The following is a 20,277-nucleotide window of genomic DNA, read 5'->3' on the forward strand; positions in this document are numbered from 1 at the left end:
AAGTACTTTGATTCACAAGCTTTGCCTTGCAAATCAGACTGAGCTAAGCTTGCTGAAAGTTATCAGTCAGTGTTATATTCAAATGAATATTTAGACATAAAATAGTGTGAGCGTCTTGAGTGAGAATGTAGAGAAAATATCCAGGCCTGTCATGCAGATTTGCATGACTTTTGTCAGTTAGTAGTTGTTTTGGTTGTTTTTCGGCATGTGTAATTTCGGTGTAACAGCTTGCATCTGGCACACTGCAAAAAGTCACTCTATGGGATCTTAAAATAATCAAAGATTTCTCAGGCTGGTTTATTAGAGATTAAACATTCAGAAAGAGTGCCTCCATGTTCTAAACAAATCAGGAACCTTTTCTAATATTTTCATAAACAGGGCTAAAACCTTCCAGTTTTAAACAAGGTTCCCACACTCATGGAAAACCTGGAATCACAATCTCGTTTTCCAGGCCTTCGGTCAGTCTAAGTATGTTGTAACCTACTGGGAAAAGAATCTCTGATCTCATTTACTACACTGTACATTTGTGGTATATCATTACCAATAACTAACAGCATCTACCACACCACAATCCACGGCTAAATCTAGGTGAGAGCTAAGCAGTAGTGATGAGCAAAATGCCCCTAAAATGGAAAAAATCATTGCTGTCTGGCACAAACTTTGTATCTCCACATTTCAATGTCTTCTTTTTTTTCATGAATTGATTCTACTGGTCTCCTTCTTCGTCTAACAGTGGGTTTTACCATTTCTCAGCCAATGAAATGTATTTTAAAAACTTGTGACTAAACCTATCTCCATTGGATGCTTTTAAAAACACAGCATTTTTCTAATTCCTGAAAAATAACAAGTTTGGAGATAGGAGGTTTGCACCTGACAGCAGCGAAATGCATGTACAGACTGCAGAGCATGGCAGTATTGCCAAGTGCAGCCAGCCACTGACAACACAATACCGCAACACACTAATATCAAAAGAATCCACCGGTAGTATTTTGCATGTTGTGTTGGGTCTATGGGCATTACGACCCTATGACATTGTATACAAGTTGCTCAGTGCGTCACAGTCCTCAGTAATCAGACAAGTGTTCCAACATGGTCGAGCATGTGTTTGGTCTCCGTGGTTAGCCCCCTGGCCTGTCACTTTAAATGAATGTAATGTCTAAAGCTGAATGAAGCAGTGTTATCCACCTCAAGGTACATCACAATGCAAGCGAGAGACATTTGGCTGGCGGAGCACACAGCCGTATTGTTTTAGTTTAACCCCCAAATGTTCCTCATTAGGTTGTGTTTTATGTGATGGTTTAGCACAAATTAAGACAGGATCTGCCAAATTCAGGATATGGCAGAAACATAGGGGATGCGTCTGTCTACTGATTTTCCATTGGTCACGGTTCATTAAATGACAACGTTTTCCTGCTTCGGCCTTTATCCAGACTCTGTTTGAAGGAGGCGGTTTCTCATGGAAATCAAGGAGTAGAGCGAGCGTTTTGATCTCAGTGAGGCACTGTTAGCTTTCAAACCTCCAAAGACGATTATAAAAATATGTTTGTGATACCCAAGCAGTTTAATGCAATTTCATGTAATTCCGTAACTATAAAAATAGGAATCTAAATGTTAATTGGATGCATGGTTAATAAAAAGTCAGTGACGCACAGAGGTTTTACCACCATAATGATGGATAATTTGAAACAAAATTCTAATTTTTGCATTATAATACCAGATGAGGCTGTCATGAAAAATATTCATATTTAAAATTTGTTTTACCTCGCCTTGTCCTGCAGTCTCAGTGGGAGTTTCAGGCTGACTTCCGTCCACTGTGGTGTAATCATACTCACCCGTGTAGTAATCTCCACCCACATTTGTCTGAAATAAGGCAAGGACAGCACACAGGGAACGCATTACTTATCTCAGATGGGTAAATTTAAGTTTGGATAATATTCAAGAGTATAAATCTTATGTACACATTTTTCTCTGAACATGTGAACGTAAGAGCGATAATCACCTATAAATCTGGGAAGCTTCTATACAAGTATCATAATGGTCATGGTGAAGTATATGTGTAGTCTATGTTAAGCAACAAGTAAGGTTAAAAGACAAGTTACCAAATAAAACTTATGACAGTCAACAAGACATGCTGATGAAGCAGGAAGTGGAGGAAGAAGAAGGAGAAAGAGAATTAAAAGCCCCTTTTACACTGCCCATTCAAAGTGGGATTATTATTGCGCCGTTATGCCGCCTTTTGGCGCTCTGTATTAAATGTACAATCCTAGAATGGGGGAAAGAGTTGTCTTGCTTTGGAGCCAGCAACAGAGGCAGTAACAGTCTTGAACTGATGTCTATGTAAAAGGGATAGCCGACAGGAGGGGATCATGAACGTGACGGGGATGATGTTTTGATGGCGTATGTGTACAACCAGTCGTGGGAGATTTGAAAGGCAACTAGCAGCAGTTAGCGGCTAATTCAAAGAAGAACAGTGGTCATAAATGTCTGCAAATTGGGAAATACATGAGGTTTGGGAGCTCATTCCCCTATCAGCAGAGGACGAGATCAGCTGCCATATAACAGATACGGTAAATGATTGTTACTGCCATGTTATGCCATTTTTATTTCGAAAAAACTACTGACGCACATTACATGTTACATGCCACACTAGAGGCAGACGCTGTTGTGTTAAACATCGCTACTGTTACGCCCCTTTTGTATCATTGGTGACGGCATGCTGTCTAAAATCACACACTGGAGCAGCACGATACAGCCGTAGTTTGATCCTCTGTAAAATGAAAAGGGAGCATTAAAAACAGTAGCGGCCCTATTGCAAGATCTCTGTGTAAAAAGGGCTGAAGACTGAAAATGAGTGACAAGAGACGGACAAGGTTGACAACAAGACATCAAGTGCTTTAATATGTGTTATTCATGGCAACAGCAATAGGTGTAGATTTCATGGAGGGGACCCAAGAGACATGTTCTCCTTAATATCTAGAACATGTGCATTTGCCCTCCTGCATTAAAAGCATGAATTAGTAGAGGACTTTTATTTTGAAGACATTTACACCATAAATGGAGTGTTGCATAAAAAATCCTCAGAATATAGAAACTTTAATTTTTGATGTTCAAAACTTTACCCCCAAATCGCCTGTTTCATAGGTGTCCCCCTCCAATGTTTATAAACAACAACAAAAAAAACTACACCCTTTGCAACAGCCATGATAACTGTATTAGTATTAAGTGTTACCTCGGTCTTGGCTCCTTCAGTTGGGGGAGTGTCAGTGGTTAACTCTCCTTCACTGTAGTCATAGAACTCACCATAATCATAGTTAGTGTACTGTAAGGAAAAAAGGAACGGGTAGTAATTAGAGCAAACATGTAAATAAGGCGCCACCATGTCCCAGAGACATGCTGCACATCATTTACATGGCAAGTAAGACGCAATCATTTTTTAAACAGCAGTTTAAAAAAAATTCAAAAAACATTTAATCAATAAAATATTTAAAGTCATCATGCTATTTCGAAAATAGCATGTTAAAACGTACTGGAAATATCACATCCATATTAGAAAATTGTGCATATGGATGACAGCAGCAATCCACCACTTTTTCAACCAAAACCATGACCTTGTTGAGAGGTTCATGTCTGTAACAAAGCAAACAGCGATTAAAATTCTTGTTTGCTTCCAACAGGATGTAAGAGGGTTAATGTGATGCCAGTGAAAACTTGCCACTACCACTTAATTCCATATGCCAACAATGGCTCTGGGGTTTCATTAATGAGCCCTTTGAAACAGGAACTGTAAGCTGTCCTGACTCATCCCATGTTGGTAAATTAAGGGGAACATACAGAATACAACAGCAGGGGGTAAAACCACTGTTAAAACCAGTTTGTGAGAAAACAACATGTGTTTGCTCTCTCTAGTTTATTGAACTGGAGGTTTCTTTTGGATCTCCAAAGCATTTTATGTTGGCTTGGGGAGCATGGGGAGCATGGGGAGACAGCTAGCCTGCACACTAGCATCACCAAAACTCACTAATTTACACAAATGTCATTTGTTTAATCCATGCAAAAACTGAGAAGTTGCTCCTCTGCAAAGCAAGCTATTTACCTCTGCTTTCAGACTTTATGCTAGGCTAGACTAATCATCTTTTGGCTCCAGCTTCATATGAGCAATACAGACATATTTGTCTGTTAAATGCGTAGCTACACCTAGCAGCTGGTTGGCTTAGCTCACAGTACACCAGACCAACAAATAGTCCCCGTAAACCACAATTTGTCATTTTACGACTTCAGGTTTGGTAGGGGAACAAACAAAAGGTAACGTGTAAATTAGTGAGCTTAAGAGATGCTGATAGTTGGTTTTTAGGGATGAATGAGGACCCCATTATCTGTAATTGTTCAGCCAACTAAATCACTACTTTAAATCAGGAGTGGGTGGGTCATAAAGTGGAACTGGGTGTGGTTGAAACTGATACAGGTTGATCAAAAGTAGCTGTCTTTTTAATTTACTATCAATGTATTGACTCAGAGTTGAGATTCAGATCCTTTCGGATCAAGAGTGGAGATTAAAACACAGCAACCGAAATGAGGACCTTACTTCATCAAGTATGTGTATTTACACATTTTACACTTAAAAGTACATTATATGTAATACTAATTCATCCAAAAATTCAGCTTTTTTTTACCTTTGGCCTAGGGGTGGAAGGAAAAATTGATACGGCACTGATTTATTTTGCATGCCAATACTGCATCAGTACACTGAGGCCAAGTATTGTTTTTAGTATTTGTTTTATGGTTATTAAAATTATTAATACTACAAATATAAATGAATCTTTTGGTTGCCTGGTAGAATATTAAAATTGATAACTTTTGTAGTCAACTAGATACATTTGGTGGCAAAATTAAAGAATTGAAGCAACATGACCAGACTGTAAACTTAATCTTATAGGGTTAAACAGATGTTAAGTTTTCTTTTGAAGAAGTAATTTGAAGTTGAAAAGAGGTACTAAATCACTATGTATTGCAAAAATATGTTATCATAATGTGTTTAAAATCGCAAAAAAATGGTATCATGATGTAAGTACAGTGATAAATTTGTCTTGTAAGGCGTCAAGTGATCCCTACCTCTAGTTTGGCTAGGCTAGCTGCTTCCCACTGCTTCGTTGTGGAGGAAGGAAAAGCTAAGCTAAGCTAATCGGCTGTTAGTAGTAGCCTCATTTTTCCTGTACAGACACGAGAGTGGTTAAGACATTCTCCTCTATTTTTTTTTACAAGGAAGCTAATAAATAGATTCTCCAAAATGTCAAACTATTCCATTGAATCACCAATACTGACAGGCATTTATGGGCACACGTACCACAATTGTCATGTCAAAAAGTTAAAATTCTTCTACTTTTAGTTCTAATAACATCATGAAAGAAAGGGTGAAGAAGATTAAGTTAACAGACCAGGCCCTGATATGCGTCGCTCTATCAGCACAGGGATAAATATTAGTCCCTGGACGGCTGCTAAGCTCATAAAAATAATACAAGATCCACGGGCTGCTGCAGTGCTGGCCGAGCCTCCGCTCAGTGGCCCAGAGAGAGAGAGGGAGGTCACACAGAGAGAAGCCTTGGCCAGACCAACTCGACTGACTGAGAGGAGAGAGGGAGAGGGTCAGGGAGAAATACAGAGAAAGACAGAGAGAGAAGGAAGGATTTATAAAGATTTATGGCGTTGAAGTGCTTGGCTGCTAGCTGAAGGCCTTCACCACAGGCTTGGATGAAAAGAGTAAATGCTGAAGTGGGCTCATAAAAAAAAAAAAAGCTCCCCCTTCTTTCTCCTGCATCGCTCCCTCTTCCTCTTTTAACCCAGCTGCAGACATGTGGCTGACGACATGCCTCGGGTCAAGGAGCCTCTTCAGAGGTGAAGGTCAAAGCTATGCTCCGTGCTTTTGTGGAATTGTACTGATTTGGTTTAAGAAATATTGAGCGATAGTTCAGTTAGCTCAGACCTCGACGTACACAAACAGTAAAAAAACAAAAAGGTGAGCTGTGAGATTTCAGCTTCTACACAGTGATTTGTCCGCTGGATAAGATATTTTGCAGTTGTGCAGGATGAAATCAATCTTTAAAATACTGAACTGGAATGTAGGAAAAACATTCCTGTTATAGCTAAAACCAACAATGAATAAACCAGATTTACAGTGTTCCTGAAACCAAACTGCTCCCTGCTGTCTATTTAGAATTGACAAGCTCCTTGTCTTGGCGCTGAAGAGCCACTTGATGATGAAGCAATATTTTCCAGGACGCAGTACCCACTGTGCAGCCAATATTTTTCAAATAGAGAATCAGCTCCTGATTTTTTTTTATTTTTTTTTATTTTTTTTTCAAACTAGGGATCTAAAGTCTACTTTTCCAGGTACTGGAAGTCTAGCTGGGGAAGGAAAAGCTTAAATTTCCTTGGGAGTCTGGGCAGAGCCTGCAAAACTCGTTAGTGATATAAATCACGGGGCCACTCCAAAGTGGGCTCAGACTTCGTGGCAGGGAAAAAGGAAAAGTTTCCAGTGTGAGCTCATCAGTTATTTAGTGAAATACTAAAGGAAAATGTCAGCTGACAAAAAAAGGCTTGAAGCAGCAAAATAACAAAAAAACGAAGATGAAAAAAAGAAAAAGATGAGGCCCTGACACAAAGTGCTGTATTTCAATTAAGAGATTTGGCTGAAGAGGCTACAAGTGATGTTTTGTAGCCAGTAGCAATAAAATTTGAATTTGAGAAAATGACTTCAAACTCAACAATGTTTTTTGATACGCCAGCATGTTTCCACCAGTAAAACACAGGCTCAAGAAAGACACATATGAGAGTTGATAGGGACTCAAACAAGTCTGTCTGTCAGTACTTTTGCCTGGAGTAGTATTTCTAAAAATAATCCAGAGAGAATAGTTTGTGCTTTTTGTATATATCTAGCTATTTTCATGCTGGTGTATTTCAAATAAACCTTAATTCGCTCTGTGCCTCAAAGCATTATATTTTTACCTCTTTCATCCCTAAAACCATCCCAACCTTCTTTTACAAAGTCAAACAGAATTTTTCTTTAAAATTTTGTCTAAGAAATCTCTATTTTCACTTGTGTAGAAGTGTATTTATTATCTTAAGAATATTTTTTAGGGATTTTTCTGCCATGAGTTCCCCCTAACTTGGTATTCTTCAGAGGACATGCATTATTTGGATGTCAGTATTGGTGATTCATTCAGAGCAATATCTGTGTGGGAGGGCAATAAACATAATTGGTTGTAATATCACAATTTAGTTGCACCATCACTACAACTGGATCCATGACAGACCGAAAGCTAAACCCCCTACTTTGTGTAAAAGCCCTGACACACCAAGCTAACAATGAGCCGACGATCAGCCGTCATACAACCCTGGGCTGTCGCTGACTGTCTGTCACCCTAGTTACTGTGGTTTGTTCCACACCATTAGCTATTTCCTGCCTTTTTATCTGCTGATTCATCATGTTAAACTGGGATCTGCAATGGTAGAGCCCGTGGGTGAATGATATCACTCTAATTGGCAGTTTAGCTCAGCTCACAAGAGGAGAAAAGGAAGTGAGGAATGTAAACAAACAGCTCACGTCAAGAGGGAATGAGGTCAAAGCAGACTTGTTCCATAAGATGACTAGATTGTGTTGTTAACATGCTAACTGTGTAACTGGTTTCCCTTTTTGTATGATGATTACAGACTACAGCTGCCTGCTGCTATGGAGAATTATTTCTTTTCACACAGGTGCAGAATGTATGTGCTTGTTGGCTGTCGGTTTGGCATGTTTATGTGCAACTTTTTGGCCAGGACACATGCAACGCAAGTCGACGCAGCAGGCACCTTTCAACGCTGCCAGTTCTCTGTCTGTTTGGTGTGTCTGGGCCTTACTGTGGAACCACTCTGCATTTGGTGTTAAAACATGAGCAACAGCTAAAGTCTGGTGGGTCTGTGCGAGGGGGAGCAATAGCAAAGCTTGCTAGCCTCCGTGTTCAGATTGGCATACAAACTTGACAGCATGACAGGTCCTCCAAATGTTTAATATCATAAAGGGACAAACATCTGAAACTGCTAACACATAACCAGTGCTAGAGAATGTGTGGCGTTGAAAAAGGGGACAAATATCAAGATATACTATGATATTCACCAGTCAGAAGCACAACATGAAAAATTACAGTGTATCTCCTAGTGAGCTGTTGCCGTGGGAAACAACAACCTACAGGCTTAAAGCTTGGACTTTGCTTCGACAAATATGTCCAAAGACAGTTTTAACCATTTTTTTAAAGTGGAAAATTTTAGCTAGGAAAAGTGAAAATAATTGAAATTTCAGTTCATCTTGAAGTCACTCAAATTTTTAAATTGATCTACTTCATTTTCATCCATTCACACCTCCTCTTTTATTCTGGTACTTCATCTTTTGCTTTCTAACTTCTACGAACAACACCCAAGTTTGAAGGCCATTTTCCAAATTCCTGTTATCATCCCTACTAAACCTCAAACTCCAGTTCCAACTCCAGTTCCCCTCCCTCCTTTCCTCACAACAACTACTCCTCCCCCTCCTCCCTACCAACTCTCTTTTCATTCTTCCCTCTCTCTGGACAATTACTCCTCCCACCCGATCTTCACTACAAAATCCATCTCACCCAGCCCGCCTCCTCCCCCCCTCCAGATACTGACCTCGTCCTCAGGTTGCTGAGCCTGGGGGGCATCGTGGTGGTTGGGGGTTTCACAGTCAGGGCTGTAGTGTTCACAGTAGTCATGGGCTGCTCTGGGGTCTGCAACTATCAGCAGCTGCTGGATGTCACCCTGGAAGAGGAGAAGAAGGAAAACGCAGCATGTTAGTCAAAGTCATGTCAACAAATTTCACAGGCTTTCCCAACTGTAAAATTCTCATGTCAGAGTTTTCTTTAATCTTTAGTGTCTCTCATATAAAACGGCTATAGGTTTATGTTATGGCCATCAATTTTATTTATTTCAACTTAGTTTCCAGTGTGGTTTGGCACATTGCTCTAAATACTACAATACAGAGGAGCCTTAGCCGCTGCTGCTATGAAGAGGCGCCAGTCAGGGACACGAGTAAGAGTTGTAGCAAATACAGAACACTTTCTCATCGCAATTAGGAACAAAACAAGGGACTATGTTTATGTAATTTATAAAAAAATGTATCCGGAATCCAAAAGTGAATGGATTTACACCTCTGAATATAGTACTAGGTTTCCATAAAGGGTACTTTTCAGTGTCACTTGCTTTTAGCAGCAAACAAACATGACAGGATTTTAAACTCTGTGAGTGGAAAACCTCAGTGGAAACCTTCATGTATTTGTGGCAGCCTGCCATAATTAAAACATCTGCTGCCAAAAAAACAGATTTTCTCTTTTGAGCTGGATGCTCATCAGGAGTGCTGTTGAAATATATACACTTTGTTTGGTTATTCACTGCACCGCACTCTCGGAGCGCAAAGTGTACTTGGGGAAGAGATGGAGCAGCAGAACGTCAGGCGCAGTGACTGTGAAACTTAACCATTAATTCTGCTAAGTATGAAAGTTTGCATTAACTTTCAGCAGTTACTCCTCTCATCCATCGATCTGATCTGATTAGCTCTAAAAGGATTGACAGATCAATTATCCACCCCAGAAGTCTCAAACTGCTGCGGAGGAAAAAGAGAAATCATAAAGAGCTCCAACTGCACTGTTTACACACCCGCAAAAATCAATGAATTTAGAGAGGGAACACAGAATAATACTAAGGGATACACGCATTCAAGAGAAACACAAACACTCTAATTGTGTGGAAAAGACTGACTCTACTGACATTTTTATGTACACAGGGTCTGACTTTCTGATAAGAATCAGATAAAACAGTTGTTAGCTGATTCTACTGAAAAATCAGCTTGAATTTCACGCCCATCCAAGCACTGGAAGTGCTCCAACTGCCAATCAGCTGATGCTGTATGAGCTGAATATGAACGTGACTTTCATTTCCTGAGTCCTGACACCCAAAACAACTCCAGACACCACTCACATTGTCCATTTTTTTCACAAATAGAAACCAAATGTTACTGCACACCTATAACTCCTTTTTTGATTGCCTCGGCTTTGCACCAGTGTAGTGATAATAAAAAGTGACAATAAAACAAAAAGGCAGATGTTGCGCAGTACCAGAGGCAGCAGTCTCTTGACTATTAATTACATATAACTTTATGGAAGCTTTAGGGGAGTCTGTAAGCTTTTAAAAAGAAACTATTGTATAGTCCCCCCACTCAGCCATTAGGGACAGCAAGTCCCCTTACACAGCAGATAAATAACCAAGGTCTGTACTTATCTGAAGCCGTCTGTTTTTCATGAGCTTTTGGAAAAGGAAATTAGATCCCCGCTCACAACCCTTCCATCAGCCAAAGGCTCTTTTTCCATGATGATGTTTGAAGGAATTTCTCAACCAGGACCTGCTATGTCACTCATGTGGAGAATGTTATCTATACCCATCAACCATATGGGCACCTCAGCTGACCCTTTTCAGAGTCCACCGGGAGTGAGCAACAAAGAGGACAAATAAACAGGAAAATAACCCGAAATGCTGCATAAAGGTGAAAGAAGGCCGCAGTCAGGGTGGCCCCTAAAGAGGAAGTACATACATGCAGATTGCATTAAATTACAGCAGGCAACATCTGTACAAGCTTAGACCTCTGGAACACATTAGATATTTACTGCCCCATACTCCCATCATACGTGACCAGTAAATCCCAGCAGGGTACTGAAATACCTGAACAAAAACCAGAAGATATAGTTGAAATTTTACTTATAGACTGAAGTCTACTGTTGTCACCTGTTGTGCTAATTAAGATTAGTCACATTTAAATATCACTCACTTGCAGATCCCCTTTCCCATAAGAAACCCGTAGAAATAGAATGAGAGTAGAACACTAGAACACACACACACTAGTTTGAGGTCTCCATTTTGGCCTATTCTTACACCTATTTCACTTAATGAATGAAAAAATACAACCATACAGCAATCCAAGCGTCTCTCTTTCATCAAACATCAACATTCCCCAAACGTTTCAGAAAAAAAAACCAAATTTTTTTTTCTGAAACGTTTGGGGAATGTTGATGCGTTCTGTGAAATGTTTTGTTATGTTGCTGTGTTTTTCAAAATTTTGCTGTTTTGTAAAATGTTGATTTGCTTTATGAAATGTTGTGTTTTGTGAAATGTTTATCTGTTTTCCAAAATGTTGTTGTGTTAAGTGATTATGAATTTTATTAAATGTTGTGTTTTGACCTTAAATGCTACTGTTCATTCTATTTCTAAGCAGAAAACACAACACACACGTTATTATAGTAGGGGTGGAGAATCTCAACAGTTTACAGGATCTTGGAAAAATTGTTGCTAATGTCTCATTAGGGAAGAAAAGATTTATAAATTGTGACAAAAATCACCCACATCAGTTTCAAATAGTAACACCCATGATATGAACATTTCAACCCTTGTCTCTATCAGGTTTTTGGCTGTTAGACAATCCAAAAAAATTGTTAAAATGTAAAATAATTCTCAAAGCAAAAAGAGAAGTATTGTGCAATGAATTCGAATGGTGTCTCTTCCTCTCCTTCCCAACCAAAGCACCTCAATTAAAATGAGAGTGGGCAGATGTGGCCTAAAGCAAACACGTGTGACCATGAGGTCGTCAGCTTGATCCCCAGACTAAATCTGGGTGGGGAGACTTTAAAACAGCCCTTACCCCTCCCTTGAGCAAGGCATTTAATGCCCAACTGTGGCAAGCAGATTAAACTGTGGTTATACTGGGTAGGTTCCAGGTGTGAATGTGTGTAATCGAGTGTGGAGCGCTGGGCGTTTCTGCGAAAGAGAATTTGTGCTTATTGAACCTACGCTCAGAGGGGAAAAAAGGGAAAATACCCAACTCACATGAGTTCACCCTGCACCTTCTGAACCTCCTACTACAACTAAATCTACAGTGACAAGCAGAAGGTCTCAAATTAATGACAGTCATTCAGCCACTGCATACTATGTCCTTGCTATAATTTAACACAAATGGATCCAAAGTCGAAGCCAGACAGTTAAAACAGACACACTGCATTTGGCAGGATTTCTGTCTGCCTCCTCCTTTATACGTCTTCCTGCATCCTCTTAATTTTAAGCTTTGTTTATATGTATATTTTGTGAGAAAATAAAGGTACATAGCAAGAATGTATTTGACTACAACAAGAAAACAAATATGTGGTGAAGATCTGCAGAAGAAACGTCAGGAGGGGTTTGTCAAGAGACCACACACACTTGGCCCATTTATAAAGCCAGTCAGTGATTCAATCACTCCCGTACTCCCCAATCGGCTTCTCCCTCAACATTTCCCCCTCTCTTCTTTTACCCTCCGTGTCTCCTTCGTCTGCATCTCTGTCCTTTTGTTGATGTTTCTGTCTGGATTGTCTTGCGCATCTCTCTGGCATCTGTTGAGGTCCCTCCTCAGAATTCCAGGAATGATCTACAGCAATGCCCTGGCTCGGCTCGGAGCTGGCACAGACACAATAGGATAAATCATCCATCTAGGCTACACTACAATCGATCTATTAATGGGTCTGCGTACAATGTGCATGTGTGTGTAAATACAACGCCCCTCGACACATGTTAAACTTCGTCGCACACTGTAACAACAGCCATTCGATGGAAAAAAGTACATAAAAGGACAGAGGATGAGACTGACTGATCAAAGGCGAGAGACTCGAATCATGATTGAATCCCTCCCTCCATCTAAATTTCATACCCATAAGCAAAGCATTTTCAGACTTGTATTGGAAATGGACACACCACTAGTTTTTCCTCAAGCGTACACTTTTCACATCTGATTTTAAGCAAAGAATTGTAAAACAGCAAACAGACACCACTGAATTCTCGCTGAGCTACAGGTGACCTTGGCTGTAAAGAGTATCCCTCCCAGAGCACAGCCCACACCCAGTGGAACAGAAGTTATTTAAGGAAAATAACTGGCAGATGGATGATCATCTAATAGTGGGCGGTATTAAAAGCCCTCAGTAGACCATGAAATCTGTCCTTGGTATTGTTTTCTTAATAGAAAGTCAAATATGAGCTTCTGAATGCCACTCAAAAGGATTGAAGTGCGAGGGGACTGTGATCAAGTGAGTAGTTGACATCTGACTGTGAGCACACATTACCTCATCCACTGAGCAGAAAGCACATGGCTGACCTCAAAAAAATCAAGATACAACTTTGATTGGATACAGATAGCTCCCGCTGGCGCCGGATCAGAGATGACAGGAGGCACGGGGGTTTTCCCCATCTTGTATTTGTTGGCCTAATTTAAAGGCATAAACAAAGATGTAGTTTGTGTTTGACTCCACAAAATTGAGACCATACTTGATTTAGAAACTTTATCAACATTAGAGTGTCAATTTCTGGAGGGATACAAACCTAAATGTCAGGCTTTTTTTCAAGTCATGAAGCATTTTGCTCTGAATCAGCCATGCAGGTAGACCCTCTTCTAAAACTGCACTGAAATCCTGCCTTGTTTTCTAGGGTTAGCAAAACCTAGAAATCACCCATGCTCCTGTTTAAAGCTGTAGTTGGTCATTTAAATTTGAAAAAAAATACATCCATACAGTAGCACAAGACAGATAAGCTGAAAAAAAAAAAAAAAAAAAAAAAAATCATGTTCCTCTGCCTAGTGCTTCAAATGACATTTTTTTTTCAAAAATCTGCCGTACAAGTACAAAAACACCCAATCAGAGCCAAAAAGTCTCTAATGCAGCTGTCATCATTTTTGTGCGGTCAAAACTGCCAAACTAGGCAGCGCTGGTCAAATATGAATCAAGGTACTGTCACTGCATTGCCTACTTTACGCCTCAAATGTTGCCAGAAACATGTTTTAGTGTACTGTTTAGCTGTAAAATGAGACAGATGCTCCGGCTTCTGCGTTCTCGGCTTTAAACTACAGTTAAACTGTCAAACTAGGCAGCTCTGGTCAAATTTGAATCAAGATTCTCTAACTGCATTGCCGCCTTCTTGTCTAAAATGTTTCCAGAAACATATTTAAGTGTACTGTTTAGCTGTAATATGAGAAAGTAAGCTGTGGCTGGTGCTTCATTTTGGCTCGAGTATTTGTCACAAAGTTTCGCATTTTATAACCAAACAGTACAGTCAACTCAGATGTTTTAACTTATTCTAGTGTACTGTTTGGTTGTAAAATACGAAACTTTGTGACAAATACTCGAGCCAAAATGAAGCACTGCCCACTGGCCGCAGCTAACTTTCTCATGTAATAGCTAAACAGTACACTAAAATAGATTTTTGCAAATATTTGTGGCAAGAAATGGGCAATGCAGTAACAGAATTTAGATTCATATGTGATCAGCCCTGCCTAGGTTGACAGCAGTTCATGAGCAGTGATTGACAAGATTGACATCCGAGTCATAGACTTCTCAGCTGTGATTGGTTGTTTTTCTTCAGTTGTGATGAATTTTAGCAGATGCCATCAGAAGTCCTATGAGAAGGAGGAACATGATGTTTTTGACAAACTATTTGTCCCATAGTGACAGCTTCAGCAATTATGACAAAAAGTTAAGTCTATAAAAATGGCCAATTGTAGCTTTCACCATCATCCTGAGACATCTCTTCAAACATGCACGATTTAAAACAGTACAAATCCTGGGATGAAGCGCTGCCTGAGAGGCGTATAAATTGCAGCAATGGTTTTACTTTGAATAGAAATTTGGGGGACATTTCTGCAATCTCCTGAAGAAACTCACATATCCATTCTTGCACTAAGAGTAAACACATTGACAACTAGTGAAAGCAATGGCTTACACCTGGATGTAGACAAACAAATTGCAAAACATTGCAGTTCAAAAAGTGTTACACAACTGGTTTTTTGTTTTCCTCTGATCGGTTTTATATTCTTGTAAATTGATTTTTTTTTTAGTTTTGAACTGTTTTGAACTGATGTTGTCTTCAAATATCTTGATCTGTCCAAACAACAGTTCAAAACCGTAAAAATATTCAATAACAAGAATATAAAACAGATCAGAGAAAAAAAACATTTGAAGACATCATCTCAGGCACTGCGGAATTATACTAGGCTTTTTTGACTATTTTATAGACAAATTCAGCAGATCAAGCAATAACAAAAATAATCCCACTTTACAACGATACACTGCAGTTTTGAGTAAAGCCTACAAAACAACATTTAAGTGCATTATTAGTCGGTTTAAAGGTTGTTGCCTGTCTCCAGGTGCAGCAGGTCACTTTGCCTGCGGGGAACAGCTGGAGGATATTAATGCACCTGGAACACACATTTGGAAATATGCCCAAAGCATCTGCAGTCTGACCCAGTAAAACACAACTGCGTGCAGAGGCTGGAGATAAAAGTGTGCGCTAATCACAAATTATATGTTTTTAGGATAAATTTTTACTTTACAGACCTATTACTACATAAAAGACAGCATCCTTACATAACACCAGGATTTTATTTGGGCTCAAAGGTTAACTGGACTGATCTGAGACAACAATGCAGGTGTTTTGCTTGCTTTTCAAAATCATTTTCCAACTCAGGATAACCTGCAAACCTTTCACTGGAACTACTTTCTTTCAAATAAGTAGTTCCAACGAAACCTTTACCGATGTCACTGTAAGCTGCCTGTCACACTGAACCATCATCAGCCAGATGTTGCCAGCTCAGAGGCCGTGCAGACTGCTGCGGCTGCTGAAATCAACAGTCCTGCAGATGTTTCTGCTTTTAAAATGCATATCGTGCAAACTTTCAGAATCTTTTGTAGCCATAACTTACTTCTGTATTTTCTCTATTTTATCATCTAAAAACCCTGCGTCTCTGAACTCTGGGTGGGGAGAACATCTTGAACGAACAAATAGACCGATGGAATTTCAAAACTGTACAAGGACAACAATTAACCAAGAAGTAGAGAAGACGAAAAAATGTATAACGCTCTCCTGATTTTCTCCCACTGTTTTATCAAATGCAGCCTTTGTGGTCAGCACAAGGATAAAGTTTCTTTTCAAGCACTGGAGGCATACAAATGTCTTGCACCCTTCGAATATTAAAACATTTCGTCTGCCAGTAGCTCACAAAACTGTTGAACTGTTTGAACCATCTGCTTGCTTGTCTGCCTGCCCTTTCTGCACTTCTCTCTCTGTCTCTCACTCTGCTCTTTTCCATCGGCAAAAGTTTTTAAGAAGCACCCTGGGTCCATTACTTCCTGGCTGTGCTGGGACCAGTTAGTTAGGGTTACAGCACAGGAGACAAGGTTAGATACAGGTATACGTTGACAAATATACCTCATAGTTTGTTCATATAAATACACGTTGAAGATATCATTGGCTGAGGAGCTTCTCAGTAACAGTTACACTCAAACAAATGTGAATTTATTGCTATATTTCTATTACACAACCCTAACCAAAACATTTTGTGTCGAGCGCTGGAGGGTGAAAAGTGACAGAGGCAGATGAGAAACAGTCAGACCGTTTCTCTTCCTGCCAACTCAACCATAAACAATGATTCACTTTAAAGCTTAGAGCCCATCAGAGCCTTGTTAGATTCCTCTGCCAAAGACTGTCCTGCTTGAGGGACAGCGTTTTGGAACCATCTACTATGCAGTAATGACAGACACATAAACAAACTATCTTCGCCTCTTTGCAGACACACATTTTTATGCATGCATACACGTATGAAACAACACACATGCTAACGCACACTCTGACATACGGCGCAAACAAAGAATCCCACCCTAAAGTCTGAAGGATGGATTTGCATAAAAATGGGAGATGATTCAAATATCGTGTGGCTTTTATTTAAAAAGAAGAAAAAGCAGGAGAAAAGGGGGGAAAAAAAGGCATTTGGACGCCCGGTCAGTGAGCATATCTTTTAAACAGCTGTGCAGTCTGAGCCAAGACTAAGCACACACTGATCATATTTTCCCCAAGCTTTCACTCTCCCCTGTGCTTCCAGCTTTGACACCTGCTTATGCAATCTACTGCAGTAAGGTAGCCATGTGCTCACAGCTCAAAGCAGTTTTAGCGAGAGAGCTCGCAGCCAACTTCAGTAATTAAACTGTGGAATGGCTCCAGATTTGGGAAGCTCAGGCTCGGTATGCTAAACAGCCACAATTTCTCATTACTGTAAATCCAAAATTCTTCAGATAAGCCAACGGACACCAAGCTGGATATTTTCCAATAACTTAAAATCTATAGTTCTTAAGATAACCAAATGGTTGCCAAGTTAGAGGAAATGTTTGCCTTTTGTTGGATAGATTTACAAAGGTAAGAAAATAACCCACACTTAGGTTAGGGCAGGGTTTTCTGAAGGTTAGGGTGAGAGACTTTCATTTGCCAATAGCTACAGTGGGACCCATAACATGAGCATCATTAAGAACCACAAAACTTTGTGGAAATCCTGCAAGTCAATTTTAGGATGTGTTTTCATAGACCAAATTTTTGTTCACCATGGTAGCAGACGAAGATCGATGCCTAATGAAATTGTTTTAGTAAGCAGGAACTTTTTCATAGTTCTAAGTAGAGCTGTTCCCGACTCTTTTCAATACGACTATTCAACGATTCATTTTGTTAACTATAAGAAGTTTTAAAGTTTAAACGGGGCTCAGTGTAACATTCATTGTGACAGCAGCATTCATGTCATATAGTAAATCAGGTAACGGTGCTAATGACAGGTTGGAAATGTACAACAACATGTTTGCCAACACTAGATATCAAACAAAAGCCAGAGACAGCAGAGCTGTAATCTCACCACTTCTAAGCAGATGAGCTGTCTCTCTCTCTCTCTGTAGTATCTACTATGCGTCACACTGCCTGCATGTCCACAGCTCTGCATCAAAGAGTAGCGTGAAAGTAAAGAGCACTCACAGTGCAGCAAAATCTGGAGACCAAAATGTCCCCAGAAGTACACTGCACAGCCTACTGACTAGCTAAAAAAAAAAAACTAAAAGCAATCTCAGTCGACTGAGGGGTCTCTGACTTTAAAGGAGCAGCCTTGTTTCTAAGAATCCTTCTTTATATTGTGTCCACACTGTAAAAACTAGAAACAATCTTAATTATCATAAATGCAATTTTTAGGGACTTTTTTGGGTTCTATGTCAGAGTCAGGCTATGAAGCCAATTTTCATAGTGACCAAACAGTGTAATCACACTGTCATGTGGTGCCGAGCAGCCCAAAAAGACCTTTTCTCATTGACTAACATGGCAAAAAAGACGTCTGTGAATCAGTGAATTTTTTTTTTTTTAGCGTCATTACCCCTGACTGACACTGCAGGAATTGAATGATGCCGTCAGCAGCAACATGCCCGAGCAACCGAATGGAATCTTCATTGAAGCTGCTGATTTTAATCAACTCATCCTTCAGCTTCAGAAATGCAGCAGCATCAAGGACAAATCTAATTTCTTTTTTTAAACTTTGTTTAAAAAATTACTAATTTGATTACTGGGAATCAAGACTGGTCGATTAACATTCCAAAAGTACAGAAGAGCCACAAGATTACATCATTTTATCCCCATTCAAGTCAACTGACTTTTTTCTTTCTTTCTTTTTTTAAAGTTAGCCGTCTAAACAATAGACAACACAACATCCAAAAAAAGGAAAAAATGGACCTGCATATGCGACGGGGGAAATACAGATGAATTTTGACTCGTCAAAGTGAAAGTGACATTGCTATATCAACCACTGGTTACATCATTTCAGCGTTCGTGCAAACAAACAAAAGCCCATAAAGATATGTAGTTCTCAGGGGAGCTCCTCAGGGAGTCCAAAAACACCTACTGAGATCCATCCTTGGGATGCTAAAAACATGCATGCTAAATTTAAATTCTAAGAATAACAAAGAATTAAACCTTAAAGACGAGACTATTATTTAAGCTACATCTCTAAGATTTAAAACATAGATATATGAGACACATAAATATGACCTCGGGAGGAACTTGACTCAATAATCTGATTGTGGAGACGTTTAAAATTTTCCAATTGTTTTTATCTACAGTTGATATTGCAGCCAACACTTTTGAAAGAGTTTCCATAGCCTCCAACATATACTGATTGTAATATACCTATAACAGCTGGGAAATAAAAGCCAAAGTATTATCCAATAAGCAACAAATCAGAACACATGGCTTTCTTTCCAAACTTGTTTTTATCTATAGGAATCTACTGTATTTAGCCAAGACCCTTATAGCCTGTAAGCCTGTTTTTTGCCAATAGCAGTACAGTGTGTCTACAAGAAGCCAGTTTGCAATCACCAAATCTAGGGTTATCAAACTTGAAGTGGAAATAATTACAGTTTAAGATATGGCTGAATGTCTAACTGGGCCACCACAGCATTGCTATCGTGTGATACGCTGATTAAAACCACCTTGAAATAGGAAAAAAAAACAACCCTTGGGACAATAGGAATCATTTTCTCTTTTCTGGGTTTTTAAAAAGTGAACAAAACAAATTACTCTGTAATTCAACACCATTTAGAGTAATATATCTTCTAACAAAGAGCACTCACAAAAGCCAAATAGCTGGTCTTAAATCAGCATTAAAAATAGCAAAGGCTTGGTGAAAGTGCTGCTCCACTCCACTCAACTTTCAATTACCTTAATTACAATCCCAGCTCTAATGACTGTGGCTTTCACTCTTAGGACTGTTGGTGATGTTATAAACCTAATTTACTATGGTTGTACTCATTGTACTTTAATGTCCAAAAATACTGCTGGAAATCTTATTGCCACATCTTATCATGGCCTCAACTTGTCTATACGGTTAAATTCTATATCTAACAATGCAATCTGCTTGCCAAAAACCTGTCACCGCAGAAGGGAGGGATCCCATTTCCAAGTGGCTCCTCTGTGGAAAGTCATCTCTGACCTGGAGGCAAACATTTTGCAGGCTGTTCTACTTAGCAAGCATTCCAGATGCAGACATCAAAGAGAGGCTATTGTCTTCGAAATCAGCATTCAGCTCACATTTTCCACTCAGCCCACAGCTACCTGTGCTCAACCTGGTAGCCACGACTTCCATTTCTTAATCGCCACCTCACAGTCAGCTGTGGATTCTGATTCTGAGCTCTGATAGACACAATTATTGAGGGAATAACACACAATAATCTCACACGTAGGGGTAAATTCCTGCATCTCAAATAACACACTGTCCAATATTAATGACTGAAGACTTCAGTCTTTCCTTTAATAAGTTGACTATTCAAACAAATCTGAACTAGTGTTGAGAGAAAAAACAACACACTGTGCAAGTAG

General features: G+C 39.6%; 1 protein-coding gene across 1 annotated transcript in view; it reads right to left on the reverse strand.

The window, feature by feature from the left end:
- The window catches only part of LOC121951566 (collagen alpha-1(XI) chain-like), a 115,559-nt gene that overhangs the window by 78,789 nt on the left and 16,493 nt on the right, over positions 1-20,277 (reverse strand). Inside the window, exons 5-7 of the mRNA XM_042497943.1 lie at positions 8,680-8,808; positions 3,230-3,319; positions 1,762-1,860 (exon numbers count right to left, since the gene is read on the reverse strand). Coding sequence (XP_042353877.1) covers positions 1,762-1,860; positions 3,230-3,319; positions 8,680-8,808 — 318 coding nt within the window. The remainder of the gene's footprint in view (positions 1-1,761; positions 1,861-3,229; positions 3,320-8,679; positions 8,809-20,277) is intronic.

Source organism: Plectropomus leopardus, chromosome 12, assembly GCF_008729295.1.
Source record: "Plectropomus leopardus isolate mb chromosome 12, YSFRI_Pleo_2.0, whole genome shotgun sequence".
Lineage (NCBI taxonomy): Eukaryota > Metazoa > Chordata > Actinopteri > Perciformes > Serranidae > Plectropomus > Plectropomus leopardus.